Source organism: Heptranchias perlo, chromosome 12, assembly GCF_035084215.1.
Source record: "Heptranchias perlo isolate sHepPer1 chromosome 12, sHepPer1.hap1, whole genome shotgun sequence".
Classification (NCBI taxonomy): Eukaryota; Metazoa; Chordata; class Chondrichthyes; order Hexanchiformes; family Hexanchidae; genus Heptranchias; species Heptranchias perlo.
This window is the reverse complement of record NC_090336.1, coordinates 18056344-18081555: the sequence shown is the minus strand read 5'-3', so window position 1 is coordinate 18081555 and position 25212 is coordinate 18056344. Positions and strand designations below refer to the sequence as shown.

At 44.5% G+C, this 25212-nt stretch overlaps 1 protein-coding gene across 2 annotated transcripts in view; it reads right to left on the bottom strand.

Annotated features, from left to right (window-relative positions):
* The window catches only part of slc25a22a (solute carrier family 25 member 22a), a 144806-nt gene that overhangs the window by 23767 nt on the left and 95827 nt on the right, over positions 1-25212 (bottom strand). For both annotated transcript variants that reach the window (XM_067993719.1, XM_067993718.1), the window contains exons 6-8: positions 8434-8552; positions 6641-6827; positions 2617-2771 (exon numbers count right to left, since the gene is read on the bottom strand). In XM_067993719.1, coding sequence (XP_067849820.1) covers positions 2617-2771; positions 6641-6827; positions 8434-8552 — 461 coding nt within the window. The remainder of the gene's footprint in view (positions 1-2616; positions 2772-6640; positions 6828-8433; positions 8553-25212) is intronic.

Below are 25212 nucleotides of genomic sequence, written 5' to 3'. Positions count from 1 at the left end.
GATTTCCCGGCTCCCAGATGAAAAGCTGATATCTGCACCAAGAGTGGACAGTTGGCAACGCTGCACACATGAGGCCTTTGACTTTCGCAAAAAGCAAACTGAATTGCAAAATGTGATCCTGAAACAATAATAAAAATCCCGACTTCCAATTTCATAGAATGGAATTTAACTTATTCAATTGCCTTTAAGCAGGTCATAGGCCTTTATTCAAGGCCATTTTTCAGTTGTAGTGTGTGTTTGGGTTTTTGGCTTTTATGAGGCTGTGTGAGCTTCTTGAAGCTGCTCGTCAGCTTTTCCGATTATTTTAGGTTGGCACGCATGTACAATATTGGATAAACCTCCCTCATTGGGTTCCTCTTTTCTTATCCAAGCAAATGATTTTTTTTTAGTTCTGGGCACTTTCCCCCAAATCACAAAACAATAATATGTATAGAAACCAGCAAATTAACAAATAGGTAAAAAGAATAAAGCGTGTCGGATAGTGTTGTCCACTATAAACCATCCCTACATATAGGAGAAGCTGGGGGTCACTACTGTCACAATGACTTAAATGAAGAGTTTATCATTTTCATTAATTTTTCACATCTCCAAATTTATCTCCTTTTATAAATGAATGAATAGCAGGACTTGCACATTTTCACAAAGAGGGCTCTCCCCTTTAAACTACATGTATGTTACATACTGCAAAAACAAACAAAGAAATCACTCCAATCGCTTTGCATCAACAAAAACACTCCCTCCATGTGCACAGTGGTTGCAATTAAGGAAATGTCCCTATTAACATAAAATAATTCGGGAACTGGTTATCCTGTGTTATATATGCTATATTAAAATAGCAATTCAGCATGCCATGTATTTTCACTGGCTGGTCAGTAACTCTGTGTTTAACAGAATTTCCAGCACAGTGCTCTCTGAATCATTAAAATCAGTTACCGAGAGCTATCCGGTCCAAACAGTGTGCTGCAGTGTCCTATTGGCTCACAGTAGAACAGTATTTAATTTGGTAGGTTTTCACCCTCATTACTCAAGTAAAAAGAAATTCTATACAGGAGCAGCAAACATCAATGGGATCTGCAGTAACTGCATATCTAAGGTAGAACAGCAGCTTTTAGTGCCATATGATTTTTTTTAAAATAGTGAAACATCATGTACAATTTTTGGAGGGCAGGGGTTAATTCTGCCTTCAAGGTAAGGGATGTCCGTTCTGGCTATGAGACGAATGACTTTTGGTACTCAATATCAGGCACTCCCTGGTCAGGTGCAGCGCCGACCAGATACAGTCCAGAGCATTCTCAACACTGAGCCAAGATTGTATAACGAAAGCCTCAAAGACCAGAGCCTTCATTGGGTAAAAGCAATGTGTGGTATGGAGCTGTACAGACCAGCAAGGTCCCTGTGTGTGCTCTGTTAGCTGTTCTCAGCTGGATAGTGGTGCAGGGGATCTCGGTGTGGCTGGGGGTAGGAGGTTTTTATTTTTGGCAATTATAATCACTGAGGCATTAAAAAAAATTAAATATGATCCTGGCTTATGGTCTTGTGCAGACTTACATCTTTTCCAGCAACAATTTCTACTCCACTAATAAACTTGTATTGCTCTCAGAGCACAGCCATTCCAATGAATGGAACTTTCTGTTCTTAAAAGATCTGAAGTGCATTCATTCTCCACACAGTCTGTCGGGCAGTCCTGATTATCTGCTCTGCGCTAATAATTAACCATCAAAATAATCCACAACATCTCAGGGATTGTTCACACATCAGCGCTGAAGCAAATTAGGATTAAATGGCCACAAATCACCATCTCTTAGTCTATCTCATTCTTTTCCAGGATCTTAAAATGATGGAACGTCACACCTCCAACAGTTTTCCCTTTTCCCTACGGTCCATCGGCTTTTAAAACTCAACCCCAGCATCACCCAATCACTATTTCTTGATTTGGCTTGTCTGCTTTTCTACTCTTCTCAATCTTGGTGAAATCTGGCACTATCACCCAGATCTCTCAATAAAAAAAAAAATCTTTGCACAGTCATACTTCAGACAAGATTTTATTCCTGTTGAAAGAAGAGCAGAGCCAGGCAGGCATTGGGGTAGTACAGTGGATTAGTACAGTGTTCTAGATCTCTGGTTCAAATGCAGACCAGACCGGTGGGACAGAAATTATTATTCTTGAAGTAGTTTCAAAACTTTTTATAGCGTCAAGAGAGGAAATATGGGCACGTCAGCCAACAGCAGTCCTCAGTTATCATTTCAAAGGACAGACAAATAAGGAAATTGGGACAGATACTGAGACAAGTAAACAGATAGACAACCATAGACGTATTGGAGCTTTCAAGACCGATATCCATAGATTTTTGTGAGGTGAAGGTATTAATGGATATGGTGCTAAGGCAGGTAAATGGGGTTGAGGTACAGATCAACCATGATCTAACTGAATGGAGGAGTAGGCTCGAGGGGCTGAATGGCCTACTGTTCCTATATTCCATAGAGAGAAAGAAAAAGAGAGCGCGATTAATGGACAGGTGGCCAGACCCATGGAGAGCGATGAAGCAGACAGAGATGAAAAGAAGATTGTTTCTCCTGCAAGTTTTCACTGGACGTTAGATGAAAATGGTACCTTACCATCACAAGGATTCACTACTACAGCAGCTGTGCTGCCTGCGATACAGCCACTGATGAAGGAAACGTAAAATGGAGCTCTCTCATCCGAACTCTTCTGCCCCTGCTTGTTAAGGTTAGCAAACAGCGGGAAATAAATCATGGAGAAAGGAACATCCCTTTAAATAAACAGAATAACATTAACCAGAGAATGCTACACACAACAGGATACAAACCTCTTCTTTTACCTCAATATATATTTTAAAATCAAGTAATTTAGAAAGAGTTAAGTATAAGTATCTAACCCAATTAAAAATGGAAGCATTTTGTCCCAAATTTAAAATTTTGCTTTGATGAAACTATCAACTCAACTGTGAAGATCGGAGACACGATAGCATAGTTAATATTTAAAAGGTCAGGAAAGATAGAGTAACTATTCAAACATGACTGGCTGGAGCTGTAAATAATCTCCAAAGTCAACACAGGCGATTGCTGAACGGTCTCGAGGAATAGCTCCAGCAGCATTTTACAGGAGTTAAATAGCTCACACCACATTGATTTCAGCTCCCAATCCTCTACTCACAGGATGCTTTCCACTGCATTCAAAGTAAGACGGCGAGCTGATCAGTGTCATGGATTACTCCACAATTTGGCAACAATATAATTCTAGAATTAGATGGGAGGGGGTGTAATTATCTCCCTGTAACATGCCCTCCTCCCCACACAGCCCTCCATGAGTAGCTCAACTATGGAACTCATTCGAGTGAGGACTAAGTATGTGGCCGATAGACTCCTCTCCCACCAGTGAATTCAACCAGTAACTGAGCAGCTGTTGGATCACCAAATTATAAGGAAAGGCCATTCTTGGTCAGTGTGCTGCGCTGAAGGCACTTTATTTTTACTACCCCTTCATCCAAGAGGGAAGAATAGCAGCTTGCTCCCAGGCCTCATCCAACGTCACTCTGTAACCAGGCAACAAGGATAGTTTGGCACCACTTGCCTGCTCATTTTAAGTCCTTCTCGGGAAAAGCACCTTGATTTCCGTTTAGTGCCTCTCCCCCATCGGGGTGGCCTAGATTGGGAACTCAGTGTGTGGCGAATTGACCCTCAATTACTGCCACGATCCCTTGTGTACAGTTAGAAGGTGGCGTAGGACGAGGACCGAGCAGGTCGCCTGTGTGCTGGTGATTGGTACGCATCAAAATCACCCCTTTCCCTCAAAGTAAAAGTTCAATAAAGCATTCATATGATATTAATTGCAACAGTAAACTGAATGTGACAATACAAAGAGACAAAACCAATACTTGAGGTGCACTGCATCATCAAAATAATGTGCAAACAGTAACTTATACTGTTAAATCAGGCATGGTGTAATCTTCAATGATTTATCTACAGCAGTTTAGCACTTAAGAGAGGTAGCCTGATGGGTAAATGCCCTCTGTGGTACTAAGCCATAGATATCAAGAAGATCCCAAGTTTGATTGCCAGTCTGTGCTGAATACGCTGTGTTCAGCCAAGGACGTTCAGAACCCTTGGACTAAGAAATGGAAAATCTGGCGAGAGTTCCTGCTCCTGGTCACTGTCCAGTGTCTTTTGAAGGAAAGTGAGTGGACAGCAAGTACGAAGGAGCGAGTCTTTAGCTTAGTGGTAGCATCCCCGCCTCAGAGTTAGAAGGCGCAGGGTTCGAACCCTGGGTTCCCCCACCATCTCATCATATGGGTCGTGGGAGTCAATAAAACCCTCCCGCTGTATAGGACTAATCACCCTATGGGCTGGTATAAAGAGGTTATGGTGATGGAAGGAGCGTTCACATCGCAGTCTGTCAGACTGTTAATCAGCCTGTGACTACTTCACGCTGTTCTCCAAGGAAACAGCAAAGATGACCAAGATCAGCTGTGATGCTCCATACAATTGAAAAGCCGGATAACACACCCTGACAAGGCTTGCATATAAAAAATAATCACTTGGGTGAGATATCAGAGAGTGGCTGGCATCCACGGAACCATTCCTGACAAGGAGTCAATATTGCTAGGAAAATCAAGGAGAAAATTGGGAACAAAAAGACAGATCCCCACTATCATTACACTTTTAAAAGTGAATCAGCTTCAAACTCTCCCATTTTCTTCTGATATTTGAGGAATATTTTTGGTTTAAACAGTGGGTATTGATGACATTGTTGGATGAAGGGAGATTGCCTCGGGGAAGCTTATTATTAAGGTCAAATGCGAAGAGACTGAATTGACAGCATTGGAATAGTCCAGCCTGGAGGTAAAAAATGCATGGATGAGGGTTTCAGCAGCAGGTGAGCTGAGGAAGGGGCGGAGAAGGACAATGTTACGGAGGCGGAAGTATGTGGTCTCGGTGACGGAATAGATGTGTGGTCGGAAGCCCAGTTCAGGGTCAAATAGGACGCCAAGGTTGCGAACAGTCTGGTTCAGCCTCAGACAGTGGCCAGGGAGAAGGATGGAGTTTGTGGCAGGGACCAAAGACAATGGCTTGGGCCCTCCCAATATTTAATTGAAGGAAATGTCTGCTCATATAATACTGGATGTTGGACAAGCAGCATGACAAATCAGAGGCAGCGGAGGGATCGAGAGAGGTGGTTGTGAGGTAGAGCTGGGTGTCGTCAGCGCACATGTGGAACCTGATGTGTTTTCGGATAATGCCGCCGAGGGGCAGTGTGTAGATGAGAAATATCATCATTGACAGTTCATAGAGAAATATTTTTTAATAAACAGGTTACAATCAATTCAAGTTCTTTTTATCTGTTTGGGTTTTAATGCTGATGGAGATACCTCTTTCAAATCTAAATGCTAGTGTGTATAACTTAGTCTTTTCACCGACTCTCTGTTGAAAGCGTTCCCTCATGCCGCTGGCATCCGATGGTTGTAAAGTATATGAACTGTTAGATGGTCTTCAGTGTGAATGGCTTTGATGAATCGCTTGGTGAAGTATTCTGATGACAGTCTTTGAACTGGGCCTATTTGGTGTGCTGTTTCCTGGCTAAGGCTGCCAGTTTTTCACTGGCACAGTCAAGGTTTTGAAATTGCTGCCAGTTGACTCACTGACCTACATTGGCTCCCAGTCCCCTAATGCTTCAAATTTAAAATTCTTATCCTTGCGATAAATCCTTCATGGGCTCGACCCTCCCTGTGTATGCCTTGGGCTGCTTTTCTATGTTAAAAGGTGCTACACATAAATGCAAGTTGTTGTTGCATGACTCAGTAGCAACGCAGTTGCCTTGATCAACTCAGCCACTGGTTGAGCTAAAATCAGGTAGCTTTAAACTGAAGTACAAACGTGTCATGAGCTTTGGACTGCAGTGATATTGGGTGTCATTTGATTATTATTTCTGTAACCTCCTCCAGAACTACAACCCCCACCCCCTCCCGAATTCTCCGTTCCTCTTGGCTCTGGCCTCTTGTGCATCCCTCACTCCTTTCGCTGCACCATTGGAGGCCATGCCTTCAGTTGTCTAGACCCCATGCTCTAGGCCCCTCCCTAGCCCAAAGATTTCTAGCATTGAATTATATGCTAGAGGAAGTGACATTAAGGTGTCTGAAAAACAACTTCCCAGTGGGGAACCATTAAATATAAATGCCTCAATACATGTTATTTTTGTTTGGTGAGAAAGGATAGATTTAAGTTTAGGAAATGTAAAAAAATAAAAGTAATTCTATACATTTAATATTAGTTTGCAATATTCCATCCCTAAATCTCTCCACCTACTCTCCTCCTTAAAGCCTATCTCTTTGACCATGCTTTTGTTTACCCCTCGCATAAGCTCCTCCTTTCACTTGGCCTCCATTTCTCTGATAGCGCCTCTGTGTATGCCTTGGGGTGCTTTTCTATGTTAAAAAGGTGCTACATAAATGCAAGTTGTTGTTGCATGACTCACTAGCAACTCAGTTGCCTTGATCAACTCAGCCACTGGTCGAGCTAAAATCAGGTAGCTTTAAACTGAAGTACAAACGTGTTATGAGCTTTGGACTGCAGTGATATTGGGTGTCATTTGATTAGTATACACTATGTATATATCATATCACACCTTAGTAATGTTGCCCCTAAGCCTTTGTAAAGGCCAGCAATTCCTTTGCTCCTCAGCAGCTCTTTGGTGATCTGTGTAGCAGACCGTTGGGATTTGATAGAGGAGGTAGTGTGGCTTGTGCTGGAGATGGGGCTCCCAGACGGGGAACTCGGCACTGCCTGGGCTGCCATCAGCTTCTGTTGGGCTGCTGCACGTAATCAGACGGAGAGAGGAGGTCAGTTACAGCAAGCGTGTTAAACAAGCCATATCACATAACATTTGGAGAATTCACCTGCACAATAGATTACTTCAGTGTCAACGAAGGAGGTGTCATGATTTTTGTCCCTCCAATTTTTTTTTTCTCCCCAACCCCTCTGTTGAAGGTGCTGACTCATGCTGGGGTACAGTTCCACAGATAACCCGGTCTAAGTGGCCACTCTTCATGTGTGGGCCCACGGTGTCAGCAGGCTATTCACGTGTTTCTGTCCTCGCAGGTAATGCTGATTCTGTCCTCACCCAAGACAAACTAGAGTCACTGGATAACGATCAGGAGAGGGAGCCTGGGCTTTATGTTTCCCCCTCCCTAGCCCAAAGTACACAAAGATTTCTAGCAATCAAATATATGCCAGAGGAAATGACATTAAGGTGTCTGAAAAACAACTTCCCAGTGGGGAGGCATTAAATATAAATGTCCCAATACATGTTTGGTTTTTTTTTGGGGGGGGGGGGGTTGGGGGAATAGATTTGAGTTTAGGAAATGTAAAAAAAAATGGTAATTCTGCACATTTAATATTAAATGTTTACAATAGCTCATGTTCAAAAGTCACACAATATCAGTTCTGTTCAGTCGAAATTAGATGCACAGCAGGGATGTTACTGGGGAAATTCAGTGCTCAAGGAGTTAGTTACAGTTGTGTGATTAGCTTGGCAGTTTGCCATATTAATATAAAATACATTATTCATACACTCTGACCACACACAACAAAAACGAGAAAGCAGCCCTCCTCCCCAGCTGGCTCACGTAGTACAGACAGCATGTAATTCGGACATAAAGACTAGAAAGGTCCCACCCAGCTTTCATCACCAGTCTCTACTGAGTCATGGCAGGAGTGGGGGGTGGGGGGGAAGGCTATGATTGGATGAACACCGCCTCCCCCGCAACCAGAGAACCATATCTAATCCAATGACCCCTGCTGGAAGTGTGCAAGGGTGGACATCAGTTGGGACACGATTGGGGTTGGCAATGATGCCTCTTGCAGTTGAACAGCCTGCCAATACTCACTGTCTAGATTCACACATAAAGAATGGCCACTTGGGTGAGATAGCAAATAGTGCTGCTGCTTCTACCACCTAAAAAAAAATCAATACCCCAAGTGAGAGTCAGCGGCTTCAGTAGAGAGCATTGAGAAGATGGCGAGTTAAAAAGAAATTGTAGGTTTGGTTACAAAACGGGGCCAGCAAAATTGGCTCTGAGGCATCCTTCAGAGACCAGCATCAGTGCATTACTGTTAAGGTTGCCAACTCTGGTCGGATGTATTCCTGTAGGTTTCATCATATGACCTCCCTCATTCAAACGCCCCACTTGGTCAAACAACCTTTATTTCCATCTCCAGAATTGTTATATCTAATAAATGAAAGTATGCAAAGAAAATAAAAAACACACACCATTTCTTTTACTGCCCCTGTGATTTTTCTCCCCGGTTGCTCACAGCAGTGTCCAAGAGATTAATCTTTAATTCCTGGAGAAGCCAGGACAATCCTGGAGGATTGGCAACCCTAGTTACTGTACATGCGCCCTTTTTACTGCCACATACCGAGACGTCCTGCATCCTGCAACTGGATCTTCAGCATCTCCATAGGGGTGGTTACAATAACCTGACAAGTCCCAGCACCGCAACCTGCCAGCATCTCCTTTATCAAGGTCAGCTTCTTCCTACAAAAAGGAGGCAAAAAAAAAGGTAACAGTGAATCCAGTAATAAGCACTGAAAATTGAGACTCTCTCACGAAAGCAATAGCTCAAAGGGTGAAATAAAAATCCAGCTCTCTCTGTGCTCCGCTAAAGGTTTATTTTGAGAAATGGCAATGGATCATCTCCGGCATTTCTATTTTTGTATTCAAGGGCGGGGATATCAGTTTCTACTTTGGTCAGCCAGTGTTGGCTTCAAGCATAGGCACAGCAGGGGTTAAATGCCTGTGTAATGCTTCCTCTGCATCGTCACCTCGAGCAATTTTAAATTATTGCCAACCAATGCTGCATTTTGCACTGTGGACTCGTGCCTCCGAAGAACTTCCCTAACTCATTTCAGGCGAGATGCTTGATGTTGTAAAGACGGGAGCCTTACATCCCATTAGACTGAGCTGAAACTCACGCCAGGTTTCAGAACTGAAAGGACAGTATGCTAATCCATTGAACTAACCGGTCATGCAACTTTTGGAAGTTTTAAAGGAACCAGCATCACACCCACAAAAGTGGCTCCTTTTACAATCTACATTTTGAAACACTGCGTTGTATACACAAAATTCATCCTTATCGCATGAGGTACACAACTATAATAAGCAACTTTAGATCGGTTGAAGGCTGCAAGAGATTTACCCGTGCTGGGCTGTATAAATCAAAGGTTACTTAGTGATCACAAAGAAAACTAAAATATCCAAACAATCCACAAAAAGGGACAGAAACAATCGGATACCTGCTATAGAATACCCCAGTGACTTAGTTCAAAAAATGGCCAAACTGCACCGGGGCAGAAAGAGTTCTATGTTTTCTTTTAAGTGTTGTCCTTAAGTTTAAAGTCAGTAGTCTAATCTTATGGTGTATTTAGATAAAATATACAGGTGCACAAGAGAAAGAAATGTTTATCATCTAAACCAAAGTGAAGAATTGAAACCAACCCGCTGCTGTCCTTCTGGTACTGGTTGCTTTACTTCAGAAACGTAAAACCTTGTGTTATGTCCTGTGAGATGATTTATAGCAAGTTATGGATCATCAATGGGCTGATGTGTCAAGGGAGCTCAGTGCACTTCCATATAAAGCTCTCTAACATGCTGGTTCACAGCATTTACTCCTTAGCGATATCTAATACAGCACTCAAAGGTCCCCAGATTCTGAGTCATTTATGTTCACTCCAATGATACATTTCTTTTGTAATCAACAAATTCACCCTCCCCCATCTAGTACTCATGCAGGACTTAGTTCTGTGGTCTTCAAACATCACTGGTTTGCATATCCTTTTCTTCCCCAGTTCTCTTGTATGCTGAAGGTGCTGACTCTTGTTGCAGTATAGTTCTACTGGCACCGGCAACACTCTGGTACCTCATACAAGCATCTATGCTTCTTGTGGGAGACTAGGCAGTAAGATTGCCAGCATGTTTGACGAGGGAAGGTTATCACCGGCAATCCCAATCCTGCCCTCGCTGATGTCCACGCCCATGCATTTTCCAAAGGGGTCACTGGATAGTAATCAGGAGTAGGAATGCCGGCTAATTTTTCCCATTCCTAGCCCAGGCGTGCGGAGGCAAATTTTAGCATCCCATCTGAGATCAGTTAGCTTAGCAAAGGCCGAGTATTGAAGATGGGACCTTCCAGGTTTGTATCAGTATCACACTAGACAGTGAATTTATCACTATTTTTATATATATATATATTTATTTATTTTTAGTAGAAAGTTCTGGTGTTATTGGTTGTATTTAATTCATATGTACAATCATGTCACCTCAAGGCAAAGTCCCATGAACAGCTGACAAGATGCATTTGAAATCACCATGAACCATCCCATAGATTATGAAGGAATAACAACAACTTGCCTATATAGCACCTTTAACACAGTAAAATGTCTGAAGGTGCTTCACAGGAGCGTAATCAGACAAAAAAAATTGACCGAGCCAAGGAGACATTAGGACAGGCAACCAGAAGCTTGATCAAAGAGGTAGGTTTTAAGGAATGTCTTAAATGAGAACGAGGTGAAGAAAAAGTTACAGCAATTTCTTTTGTCCTTGGTTACAATGGTTTAATTTCACACACAAGTCTTTAAGGTTTGATATAGGAACATTCACATTCCTATAAAGCCCTGTTTCTCTGAGAGGGCGAAGTAGTTCAATGGTTTAGCACAGTTCTCTTTCACTTTCAGCAGTTGGGTTTAACTCCACCCAGACTGACTGGATAACAGTGTGCTTTGTCCACTGGTTATAAGGATCTGCTTTTAACCCGGTTCCGAGCAAGTGCAAGTCCACATTAAAGCCAGAACAGATTTTGGTATTACTGGCATTTAGCTGTCAGTCTCAATCTGTGTGGGAAATGGAAATATTCACTGGTGCAATAGAGGGTGCTCTTCTAAATCCGAGGATAAGACACATTAAGGGTGAAATTGGATGAGGGCAAGGATGCGAAGCAGGTGAAATCACATTGGTCGCCTATCACACTCCACCCCTATATTCAGTTCCATTGATTTCAATAGAACCGAACATGTCGTAAAACGAGCGGCAAATGCGATTCCGCCTGGTTTGTGTCCCCGTCCATGTCCAATTTCACCTCTGTTGGGGTAAAGCAGAGAGTCTGTTACTCTTAACTAAGCCAAACTACATACCTGACAACAGATGCCCGAAAGTGTTCCATTCCCTAGCACTGACATTTCAGCATGACAAGCGCAAAGAAAATTACTATTAAATACAAATTGCATTTTCCTCAACAGTTTGGGTCATGAATTTGAAGCTTCTGACAATTCAGCAGGATGGACTGCAAATGGTCTTTTCAGATTAATTATAGTTGATTAATCTATTGCTGGGAGGGATCTGAAATTTGTTATGACAGACAACTGGTCTTAAAGACAGGTGTTAGTGTAAATTATATTGCAATTGGGCATGAGGTAAAAGCTTTAAAAAACAAAACCCAGTACTTAGGCCTCAGCCTTGGCTCAGTGGTAGCACTTCCGACTCAGAGTCAGAAGGTTGTAGGTTCAAGTCCCACTCTCGGGACTTGAGCACATATTCTAGACTTACAGTATTGAGGGAGCGTTGCACTGTCAGAGTTGCCATCTTTCAGATGAGATGTTAAACCAAAGCCCCATCTGTCCTCTCAGGTGGACATAAAAGATCCCATGACACTATTCATAGAGCAGGGGAGTTCTCCCTGGTGTCCAGGCCAATATTTATCTCTCAATCAACATCACTAAAACATCATTATGTCATTGCTGCTCGTGGGACCTGGCTGTGTGCAAATTGGCTGCCACGTTTCCAACATTACATCAGTGACTACACTTCAAAAAATACCTCATTGGTTGTAAAGTATTTTGGGACATCCTGAGGTCGTGAAAGGCCATTATATAAATGCAACTTTTTCTTTCTTACTTAAACTGGAAAGTGACAGTTCTGAACATTTTAAACCAACTTGCTAGGGTTTCTATTGGCCCAACAGAAAGAAAGCTCTTCCAGCATCCCTTCCTAACACTTCAAATAAAACTGTAGTACAATAGAGTACAATATTGCCCAATAAAAATACATTTCTTAAATGCATTGGGCCACTCAACAATGGGTAGGAAAGCTTAAAATTTGCCCATAAGCAAGATGCCCCTTTTTTATATCAATTACCTATCTGAGCCTGAGAATTGTGTGCATCTATATAAAGGGGTGGGTCATCTGCTCTCTCTATGTGTAGGGGCTATTCAAAGACTGAAGTTGGTGAATGGTAGTCTTAATTCTCCTAAGGATTACATGTATCCAGTTTGACCTCGTGACAAGAGGGAGCTGAGAAAAGGGAAACCAAACAAGGTCATTTTTTTTACATTGTTGAAAGTTTGGGATGTTATTGAATACTGCTGTCTGAGTTTTCGATTAGAACTCTTTACAAAACCATGTAGATCTAATGAGACTTCTCATTAGTCAGCAATGCGAAGAGAAACTAAAGAACACATGGGCCATAAGATGCTGCCTCAGAGTTTTTCCTCCTACACATTAATTTAAATATAATTGCAGAAAAGGATTTACACATCATTGCAGCGTTCAGTGAGAAGCCCAAGAGTGTGCCTCGACAATCAGCAGGAGGGCACTCAGCCAGTGTTAATTAATGCTCAGCTTGTTCTCTAGTAAAGTCTGGAATCTGATACTGCATAGCTATATCATCAGAGAAATCCCTTAAGGAAATGATCACCCCCTTGCAAGAAATTAATCGCAAACAATTTTACAACACCAAGTTATAGTCCAGCAATTTTATTTTAAATTCACAAGCTTTCGGAGGCTTCCTCCTTCCTCAGGTGAACGATGTGAAAATGAAATCCTCGAAATGAAATCGCATTTATAATTCACAGAACAATGCTTGGTGAGTACAGACAGTTTTTTCAACTGCCCGTTGCCAAGGCAATCAGTGTGCAGACAGACAGGTGTTACCTGCCAGGTCTCACAGAATATACAAATCACAAAAAAAAAACAACAAACAAAAAAAAAGAGATAGAGAGGTAGAAACATAGAAAAGACAGCAACTGACCCGTTATATTAAAAACAGATAACATTTGTTCGCTGGTGGGGTAACGTGTAGCGTGACATGAACCCAAGATCCCGGTTGAGGCCGTCCTCATGGGTGCGGAACTTGGCTATCAATTTCTGCTCGACGATTTTGCGTTGTCATGTGTCTCGCCAATGTACCATGCCCCAGAGCATGGTACATTGGCGAGACCATGCAGACGCTGCGACAACGGATGAACGGACACCGCGCAACAATCGCCAAACAGGAGGGTTCCCTCCCAGTCGGGGAACACTTCAGCAGTCATGGACATTCATCCACCGACCTTCGGGTAAGCGTACTCCAAGGCAGCCTTCGAGACACACGACAACGCAAAATCGTCGAGCAGAAATTGATAGCCAAGTTCCGCACCCATGAGGACGGCCTCAACCGGGATCTTGGGTTCATGTCACGCTACACGTTACCCCACCAGCGAACAAATGTTATCTGTTTTTAATATAACGGGTCAGTTGCTGTCTTTTCTATGTTTCTACCTCTCTATCTCTGTTTTTTTTGTTTGTTGTTGTTTTTTTTTTTGGTGATTTGTATATTCTGTGAGACCTGGCAGGTAACACCTGTCTGTCTGCACACTGATTGCCTTGGCAACGGGCAGTTGAAAAAACTGTCTGTACTCACCAAGCATTGTTCTGTGAATCATAAATGCGATTTCATTTCGAGGATTTCATTTTCACATCGTTCACCTGACGAAGGAGGAAGCCTCCGAAAGCTTGTGAATTTAAAATAAAATTGCTGGACTATAACTTGGTGTTGTAAAATTGTTTACAATTGTCAACCCCAGTCCATCACCGGCATCTCCACATCAAGAAATTAATCAGTCAACATTGCAGGAGGATTTTCTACAGCTGCTATTGTCCATATATTAGCTAGTGAGTATAGGCGAGCTATTCAATCATGTGGGGCACAACAGCTGAGCCTAATCCTTATATTTACCTTACACAAACACACATGATACACACACAGACACATACTAGCATGGTTACTGGGTAATGATCAGAAGATGGTAGCCACCCAGGCTGATATTTTTCTACTCTGTGGCCCAAGGGTGCTGATGCCAATTGTAGCACTCGTACAGCAGGCCAGGCTGAGATCAGCTAACTCAGCATCGACCAGAAATTTTAACCTCGTATCCAGCCAACCTACCCAAGTAGATTGGTTCAATTTATCTCTGAGCCATTCAACACTAAAACCAGTCATAAGATGCTGCCAACTAATCCTCATTGCTATGATTTTGTGATCTAGTCACTTGCAATGTCACAGTCATATATTTAAAAGAAAACCTCCCAATGACATGATCTGTGTCCCTCTAGCAGTCAATAATATGATGAGCCATATTTCTGAAGTTATAAGGATTACCAAGTTAGTCATTACGTGGAGTCCTTCCACTACATCCAAGGGTAGAGCACAGTGGCCGCTAACAGGCATTTATGGCCTTCCTGAAGCCAAATATTATCCCTAAACCTTTAGGTAGGAGATGCAAAAAAGCAATTTGTGTTTAGGATCAGCTGTAAGGTGCAAGGATCCAGAAACGAACACAGCCAAATGAACCTCGCCAACAATGCTAATACAGCAGCGATATAATGACAGCCACATCGCCACCAGATCGACAATTGAGCATGCTATAGGGCTACTCAAGATGTGATTTGGGCGCCTTGATCGTTCTGGGGGAGCGCTTCAATACACACCAGTCAGAGTGGGACGCATTATAGTGGTGTGTTGCGTCCTGTACAACATGGCAGAACAGAGAGGGGTGCCACTTGGGGAGGCCCCGTCCATGTCCACCATCCATACTGAAGAGGAAGCGGAGGAGGAGGAACCCATGGGCAGAGCAACGGCTCACCTGGCTGTTTGTGAGGCCAGGGAGTCACTGATATGTGAACGGTTCTCCTAACATCAGAAAGTGTTAAGAGTTCAGTCCTCATACCACCTGGAAAGAGCAGCACCCACACCAGTCCCCCCGACCCCTCCCTGCACAAAGCAGTGCTGCAACTACACGTACACCCACTGTAAAGTGACCCAATGGGTGGCATCAAGTGTCGCTGTTCATGGTGAAGATCGTGAAAGGGCCCTATCACAAAAGCCAGTCAAGAATGGGCAAGACGTGGCAGTAGTGGTGAGAATGATCACATTTAATGTGACTTGAACATAAACCAAATATAAATGAAAAACATGACACCCTTGTGCATACCCTTTGTGATCACAAATTCATAGGTTTCCTCTTCCTATCGCTTCTATGTGGTGCATCCTCTGTGGCTGCAGCAGAGGTAGTGGCAGGTTGCTCATGTCCATAACCTGACTGCTTAGATGCTTTCGGCCTATGCCCTCTGGGTTTGGGAGCCTGTAAGGGCCCCTCCAAAGGCTGCTCCACCTGCACCTGTGCAGGAGCAGACTTGGCCACCTGAAGAGGAGGCAGCATTGCGGGTACTGGTTGAGAGGGAGCACTTTTAGTGGGTTCTCCACTTCCAGGTCCCCTTTCACCATCATCCCTCTCCTGGACCAGGCCCACATCACTCCTACCACCCTGCTGGAGAACAGTTTGGAGGAAATGTATGAGGCCTTGGAAGCCCAGTTGTAAAGTGTCGGTCAGCCTGTTTAAGGCGGCAGAACGTTGTTCACCCTGAGTCTGAACGACCGTTGTTAGGGCTTGAATGGACTCATTTGTGAGCCGTGCTTGAAGCTCAACTGAGGCTAGCCTCCTTTCCATCACAGGCATTCCTGCACTTACCTGTGACACTATCTCAAGACACTTGCTTACGTCCCATCTCAGAGATTCCCACCCGTACCTGTGCCACCATTCCACTAATGCATGAGTTTGATTCCTCCATCCTCTGCGCTATTGTGGAGAGTGTGCGTGGCACCTGTTACAGTACCTCGCAAATGTGCTGCTGTCCCTCGATTATTCTCCTTTTAAAGGATGGCCCCCGGGGTTCAGCATCTGCGTCCAGCTGAGCAGAGCCTGGAGACGACTGCGCCCACCGATGCAGACTGTCCGCAGCTGTCCCTGCCACCAGTGTCTGCTCGTGCTCACTGGTGAGTGGTGACTCACCAGGTGCCAACCCAACTAACTGACTACTAGGACCCACCGAGGTGTGAGTATCTGCGCTGGTGGATGGCTCGATATGATGTGATGGTGCACCCTCAGATGCCAGGAGTTCCTCTGAGGAATCACCCTCTGCCTGTAAGAGAACAGAAGGCAATATTAAGCGTCATCACAGATGTGTCATGTTGCGATGAGCATACTGACGTGTTCAACATTGCAAGCATTGTTAACATCAATTCATGTTGTGTGTGTGATGAATGTTAAAGTTGTGTCACCAGACGTTTGTGGGGTGCCAGTCTCGGCGTCCCCGATGGACAGGCACTCGAGGTTGTGGCTGATCTCCAATGCCTCCTCCTCCACGTCTATGAGGACCACCATTTGTTGTGGCCCCACCCCCCTCCAGTCCTCGCCCTCTCGCGTGCATTTTGTGCTCTCTTCTCCTAGAAGGGGACAAAGAACACACGTGTGAGTGAGTGATGGTTTGGGTGAGGCTGACTGTGAAAAATGTGCATCAGAAGGTGAGTATGAGACAGATCCATCACATTGGATAAGGATTGGGGTGAGGTGGGTGGGGTGACTAATGGAGAGGTGGGGAAGTACTAAGGAAGTGCAGGTAAGTTGAGGATGAGCCTTAAGTGGGTGTGAGGAGTGATGTGATGGAGTAGTCTTGGCAGTGCAGAATGAGTTGGGGGGAGGGGGACAGTGATGCAGAACACGGAATGTAGGAGAATCAGTAAGCGTACTCACTTTTGCTGACCTAGTTAGGTCATTGAAGCGCTTCCTGCACTGGATCCAGGTGCGGGAGATGGTGCTGCTGCTGGTGACCTCCTCTGCCACCTTGAGCCAGGCCTTCTTGGTGGCACAGGCAGGCCACTTCCTCCCGTCCACGGGGTAAAACACTTCCCTCCTCCACCTCGCCCCAGCCAGTAGCTGCTGAAGTGAGGCATCGCTGAACCATGGAGCAGCCTTGTCCCTGTGCTGCTCCATTGTGATTTCTGGGTCTTTGCTCCAGCAAAAGCCTTTGGAGCAACGGCCCTTTAAACAGAGCTCCACCAGCTGACAGCCTGTGATGTCGGTGCGCAGTCCGCCCACTGCGCAGCTTTCCGACGGCAAACTCAGAAGCTACGTTAAGTGGCACTAATTCACTTGTGATCGCGTGCGAAACACACATATTTTATTAGTCGGGTTACCCATGCGCCCATTCACCGCGTCCATTCTAAAATCGGGGCCTTTGTATTTACCCTATCATATCCCTTTATCATTATCATATCGAGCAGATAAGAACATAAGAACAAAAGAAATAGGAGCAGGAGTAGGCCATCCGGCCCCTCGAGCCTGCTCCGCCATTAAACAAGTTCATGGCTGATCTTCAACCTCAACGTCACTTTCCTGCACTATCCCCATATCCCTTGATGCCTTTAATATCTAGAAATCTATCGATCTCTGTTTTGAATGTACTCTGGGGTAAAGAATTCCAAAGACTCACCACCCTTTGAGTGAAGAAACTTCTCACCTCAGTCTTAAATGGCCGACCCCTTATTCTGATACTGTGACCCCTGGTTCTAGACTCCCCAACCGGGGAAACATCCTCCCTGCATCTACCCTGTCGAACCCTGTAAGAATTTTTTTATGTTTCAATGAGATCACCTCTCATTCTTCTAAACTCTAGAGAATAGAGGTCTAGTCTACTCAATCTCTCCTCTTATGATAATCCTGCCATCCCAGGAATCAGTCTGGTGAACCTTTGTTGCACTCCCTCTTTGGCAACTATATCCTTTCTTAGGTAAGGAGACCAAAATTGTACACAATATTCCAGGTGCAGTCTCACCAAGGCCCTATATAATTGCTGCAAGGCATCTTTACTCCTGTATTCAAATCCTCTTGTAATAAAGGCCAACATGCCATTTGCCTTCCTAATTGCTTGCTGCACTTGCATACAAGCTTTCAGTGACTCATGTACATGGACACCCAGGTCCATAGAACCATAGAAAAGATACAGCACAGAAGGGGGCCATTCAGCCCATCATGTCCGCGCAGGCTCGAAGAACAATCAGGTGCCCATTCTAATCCCATCTTCCAGCACCTGGTCCGTAGCCCTGCAGCTTACAGCACTTTAGGTGCAGGTCCAGGTACTTTTTAAAAAGAGTTATGGGTCCCTGCCTCTACCACCAATTCGGGCAGCGAATTCCATACACCCACCACCCTCTGGGTAAAAATGTTTTTCCTCATGTCCCTGCTAATCCTTCCGCCAATCAGCTTAAATCTATGTCCTCTAGTTCTTGAACTCTCCACTAGGGGAAACAAGTACTTCCTGTTTACTCTATCTAGGCCCCTCATAATTCTGTACACCTTTGGTCCCTTTGTACATCAACATTTCCCAATCTCTCACCATTTAAAAAAATACTCTGCATTTCTGTTTTTCCTACCAAAGTGGATAACTTCACATTTTTCCACATTATATTCCATCTGCCATGTTCTTGCCCACTCACTTAGCCTGTCTATATCCCCTTGAAGCCTCTTTGCATCCTCCTCACAACTCACATTCCCACCTAGTTTTGTGACATCAGCAAACTTGAAAATATTTCATTATTCACAATCTATATCATTGATATAGATTGTGAATAGTTGGGGCCCAAGCACAGATCCCTGCGATACCCCACTAGTCTCAGTCTGCCAACCTGAAAAAGACCCGTTTATTCCTACTTTCTATTTTCTGTCTGTTAACCAATTCTCAATCTATGCGAGTATATTACCCCCAATTCCATGTGCTCTAACTTTGTTCACCAACCTCCTGTCTGGGACCTTATCGAAAGCCTTCTGAAAATCCAAATACACCAAATCCACTGGTTCCCCCTTATCTATTCTACTAGTTACATCCTCAAAGAACTCCAATAGGTTTGTCAAACATGATTTCCCTTTCATAAATCCATGTTGACTCTGCCAAATCCTATTATTATTTTCTAAGTTTCCTGTTATCACATCCTTTATAATAGATTCTAGCATTTTCCCTACTACTGAAGTCAGGCCATCAGGTCTATAGTTCCCTGTTTTCTCTCCCTCCTTTTTTAAATAGTGGGGTTACATTTGCCATCCTCCAATCTGCAGGAACTCTTCCTGAATCTATAGAATTTTGGAAGATGACAACCAATGCATCCACTATCTCCATAGCCACCTCTTTCAAAACCCTGGGATGTAGATCATCAGGTCCTTGGGATTTATTGACTTTCAGTCCCATTAATTTCTCTAGTACTATTTTTTTAATTAATACTAATTTCTTTCAGTTCCTCATTCTCGCCAGGCCCTTGGTTCTCTAATATTTCTGGGAGGTTTTGTGTGTCTTCTTCCGTGAAGACAGACACAAGGGGCCCGATATTAGCAGGACGGCAGGTTCACAGCGGGGGGTCGACTGGGCGCGTGGTAACGCGCCCAGTGAAATCGGGGTGCTCCGCATGGAATCGCAGGCTAATTGGAGCCACTTACCTGTGCTTCCGGGTTTCCCGCTGGAAAGCTGCGCAGCGGGCGGACTGCGCATGCGCAGTAAGGTCTGTCAGCTGGAGGAGCCCTATTTAAAGGGGCAGTCCTCCACTGACTGATGCTGCAGAAAATAGGAAAAATTACAACATGGAGCAGCCCAGGGGGAAGGCTGCTCCCAGGTTTAATGATGCCTCACTCCAGGTATCATTGGATGGGGTGAGGAGGAGTGGGAGGACAGAGATCTTCCCCCCGGCAGGCGGGAGGAAGCGGCCTGCCTCTGCCACCAAGGAGGCCTGGCTCGAGGTGGTAGAGGAGGTCACCAGCACCACCAACATATCGCTCACCTGCATACAGTGCAGGAGGCGCTACAATCACCTAAGTAGGTCAGCCAAAGTGAGTACACTTACTCTTTCCCCTACACTCCGTCTACCAGACCACCACCCCCACCCCACATCTCCTTCTGCACTGCCAACACTACTCTATCACATCACTCCTCACACCCACTCAAAGCTCATCCTCATCTTACCTGCACTTACTCACCTCCCCAGTACTCATCCCACCACTACCACTCAACCCAATCCTCATACAATCTCATGGCTCTCTCTCATACTCACCCTCTCATGCATCTCTTTCACGATCAGCCTCACTCAAACTGCCACTACCTGTGCTGCAGCCACAGGGCATGCATCACATATGTGCAGTAGGAAGCGTAAGGCAAACGTGTCGTGAGCATGAAGGGGATGCACAAGGGTGTTTGAGGGTTTGTCACGGTTTTTACCTATATTTAATCATAACATATTATATTGTCACCACTACTGCCACGTCTTTGCGAATCTTGTCTGGTTTGTGTAATAATGCCCTTTCCTGAGGATCACTATGAAGACCCACAACTGATGCCACCCATTGTGTCACTGTAGAGTGGGTGTTGGTGTACTTGCAGGACTCGTTTGTGCAGACGACTGAGAGACGTCGGCGATGTCCCCGGTGGCACCCTGGAAGGATGCGGAGGAGAAGTTGTTGAGAGCAGTGGTGACTTTGAAGAGACAGGTAAGATGATGCTGCTCGGGCCAGTCGGGAGCAGCTCGGCATGAAGGAGGCTGCAGATGTCCACGACTACATGTCGAATGACTCTGAGCCTCTGCGTGCACTGCTGCTCAGAGAGGTCCAGGAAGCTAAGCCTCAGTCTGTAGACCCTGTGGCGAGGGTAGTGCCCTCTGCGACGCATCTCTCTCTGCGGTTGCCCTCCCTCCTGCTGTACAGGTGGATGTGTCACAGCACCATGTTGTGGGACTCCACGTGTCAGAGGTGGACGGTGTGGCCGGCGAGGCTGGTGATGCTGTTCGCCCTCCGAGGAGGTCATGACTGCAGCTACGGCGGCCCCCATCCGGAAAATGTACATTTGAGGGGGTCCGCAAGGTAGGTAAATGTGCCTGGACACCGTGAATGTTATTGTTAGGAGGAGGGTGGTGGAGGCCAAACTTTGTCCAAAGTGACAGAGTGGCCTCCTGCAATGAATGAGGGTCTTCCCCCCCCCCCCCCGACCCCCAACCTGTCAAATGGACCTTTGCAGCTGCCACAGGCTGGTGGCTGCAACAAGTCCATTTGAACTGGGAATGTTTCCCCCAGTACGGAAAACAGTCTCAGTTAATTTCAAAATCCCAGCCCTCCTAAAATATCAGGTCAATCATGTCTGTAAATGACCTGAAGTACCTGTTTAAGTACTTTAAGTGACACCCCGCTGGCTTTAATTGCCGGCGGGAGTCCCACATGCGGGGGCTGCGCGCGCATGTCAGCGCATCACTGGGAAACCCGGAAGTGAGCGGGTTGGAGCCGGGCTCCGGACCTGCCCCGGGAATCCCGGATTTTCGCAACCCCCCCCGCCACGAACGCATCCGATCGGGGTTGCGAAAATCGAGCCCAAAGTATTTGTTTAATTTCTCTGGCATTTCCATATTCCACATTATAAATTCTCCTGTCTCTGTCTGTAAGGGACCCACATTTGCCTTCGCCAGTCTTTTCCTTTTTACATACCTATAGAAGCTTTTATAGTCCGTTTTTATGTTTCTCGCTAGTTTACTCTCATATTCTATTTTCCCTTTCTTTATCAATTTCTTGGTCCTCCTTTGCTGAATTCTAAAATGCTCCCAATCCTCAGGCTTACTGCTTTTTCTGGCAACTTTATATGCCTCTTCTTTTGATTTAATACTATCTTTAATTTCTCTTGTTAGCCACGATCACCGCCTCAACCTTCTAAATACATGCTATATTTATGCAAACTGTCCTCATAAATGTAACCCTTTAAGCCACGGTATCATTCTGGTGAATCTGCGCTGTACCCCCTCCAGGGCCAATATATCCTTCCTGAGGTGCGGTGCCCAAAACTGAACACAGTACTCCAGATGGGGTCTGACCAAGGCTCTGTACAACAGAAGCATAAATTCCTCCCCTTTGTATTCCAATCCCCTTGAGATAAAGGCTGACCTTCCATTGGCCTTTTTGATTACTTTTTGTACCTGACCAGTACCCCACAACGTGTCAGTGCCTTCAGGAGAGCAAGGAGAAAAATTTCCAGAAGAAAAATTAATGTGATGGCCAGTTATAGAGCAGTTGGCTGTGTAAGTATCCTCCAACTTCAAACAGTGTTAAATCTTGAGTTTAGGTAACAGGTATTTTGACAAATCCCTTATATTAAATAGAGAAAAATAAACATACTGGAATTTGATACCCGACATCTACTATGGGGGAGGGATAAAGAGAAGTGCTTGTAATAATCCCCAGTAAAGCTAATTAAAAATACATACATTTATTTGAATACCATTATCCCCATATCTATTTATAAACAGAATATGCAGTAGGAAAAGTAGAGTACTTAGGCCTTGAAATTATGCTGCATAAATATTAATGCATTCATATGAAATTCCACTGTCTTGAGGCATTAGTCTGCTTATAATAATTGTACATTAATGTGTGCAGGGCATAACTGAAGACCTTAGTTTCTTACATATACAGGGATGACATTACGACCGACTGGCAGATACTAGTTAAGGGGTCTTAAACTGCCCATTGTGCACCCGCTATCTCTTTTAAACAATTATAGTTAAAGGGGAAGGCAAGTTTGGGGAAACGGGAACTTTCCCACGTAAATGTTGCCTTAGTGATAGTCTTGTGCCTTAAAAAGTTATACAAGTAATTTTTTATTAACATCAGGTCTTTGCTATCATCATGTAATTTGGTGATGTCATGCTGTGTAAAGTTATGACCCCAGTTTGGTTCCATCATAAAGGAGAGCAAATGTGACTCTTACCGTGCCCCAAATTTGTGCTATTTTTTTTATTGCTCTTCGATAGCTGATAGTCAGCGTGATTTTAACCACAATAAATGACAAGCACCAGGGACCCGCTTCCAAGATTAATTTTTTTTAATAATATGAATGTATGACAACCAACAGTAAAGGCCAATTTATGTAGAGAAGGGCCTATTTACTTCCCCTTTAAGTATTGGGCACATTTCCTGGGAATTTTATTCAAAGGTCTTGTACACGAATTGATCCTAAGGAATTAATTAATTCAGATTTGTTTTCTGTACAACACTGTAAGGCCACTGCATCTGCAATGGAAAGGATAATGTGACATTCGGCTTTGATTCAGTCATGCAATAGAAAGAAAGTACCGAAGGTCAAACCACAGGACTCTACAGGTAAACCACAAGACATAGACCATTCCACTGAGTCACACTGGAAAATTAACTACCATGGTTGTTTCTTTTTTAAAACGTGTTCAGATTTGAGAGAGAGATATAGACTGCTTTATTGTGCTAGTCTGCATCTCCCATCCCCCAGTCACCTGCTTCTCATATATCGGAAACAGCCATCATCCCTACACAGTGATTACGTGTAAGAGCATCTGCTGGCTTCTCCATAGGGATCTGAGTCAGCCAGAGTTGCAAATGACTTTGATTGTTTGCAAGGTTAAAAGAATAACCACCAAATGAAGCTAGATCTAGCAAAAGAGTGGGGCTTCTTTACAAAGTTATAAAAACATTCAGCTTTTCATTATCCTTCGAACAGTGGATATTTGGATCAGTAAAATCATATAGTTGCTTACAAAATAACACATCAAGGTTTTTAAGAACCTTTTGAAAGACACAATATCCTGCACCACTATTAAGTCTTGCTGCAATGGGCCTTCCTGCCGTTTTGTGAGTTCTAATTGGGCCAGGAGATGCCACCACTAGAAAGGAAAATTTGTGCACTGAGTTACAACTATTTGGGGTTCCGAAGAGAAATTTGGGTGTTTTGACGTATTTTGGGAGTTTGCAATTTTTTTTTTGGGTTAGCTGGGTGGCCGACGCAGTGGAATTCAGCAGGTTTAAAAGTTTTTAAATCGAGCGAATGAAAAATCTACACCCATTTGTAGGGTTTCTCTTTGCCCAAAATGGAGTGCATGCTCTCTCCCTGTAGGGAAACATCCCACTTACTTAAGGCCAGTGGGTTAGGTGTAAGCTGGCAGTATCAAGGTTTCGGGATTCCCCAAGTGTACTGCTGGGGTCTAACCAGCTAAAACCACACATCACACATTAGTACGTCATTGGTAGGCTTCCCACTGCTTCTTCAGCTGGGATCACCCTACTCATTATGGCTGTGGCCTGCAGGGTTATCTGGGACTGTGTGGGAATAATCCCAGCCTCCAGTGACAGGGCTACCCCTCCGGTTTCCATTAGTGAGGCTGGTTGATCATCATCAGTGCCCTGGAATGCTGCAGGCCTGTGCGGCTCAGTTATTGGATTACTGAGTCTGCTGTAGAGAGATAACTTGGTTACAAATTTTCACGCATGCCATCTTGCAGCCTCTTTTGACGCCAAGCCGCAAGGCGGATAGTCATAAGCTGGTCATTGGACAACTGATAAGTGCAGTTTTGAGATCTTGTGACGTGGATAGCAGGTACCAGGAGCTCCTCACAAGTGGTATAGTGAGCTCACGATAAAATGCGTGACTGCATCGCCATCATCCTCTTGATCACAGCATGGGCACATACTGTACCCCACTGAAAGGTGACCCCACCAGCTGAAAGTGCTTCAGCAAAAGCTATTTGCCTCTCTAACTCAAATTTGATAAGCATCAAGCCCTAGATACAAAATATGTAGCCTCCAGGTAACACCTTCCTTCCAGTAGTTGCTGTCCCAAGTCTCAGCTTCCTCATCAGCTGCATGATGGACATCTACCTTCAGCGTGGTGGAAAGATCTATTCAGTCAGGGCAGCCTGCGACATGCCAGCTACCTTGATGTTCCTGATATCCAAGTCCAATGCCTACCAGGCTTATGCATCATCAACTGCTTAGTCCAGATCCTCATGTGAAGGATTTTGGCAAAGAGACACACTCCGTGTAAGGCTGACTCCACCTCTAGGGTGATGAGCGAGAGGTCAGTGCAAGTCCCTTCCTGCAATCACTTCAGCTTTTTGTCAGAAATCTACCTCACAGCTAGGTCCTGCACATTTTACACATGGGCCAGAGGAAGCTCTTCCGTTGCATGCCTAGAAATTCGGACAAATGTTTGGTCATGTTTTTTATTC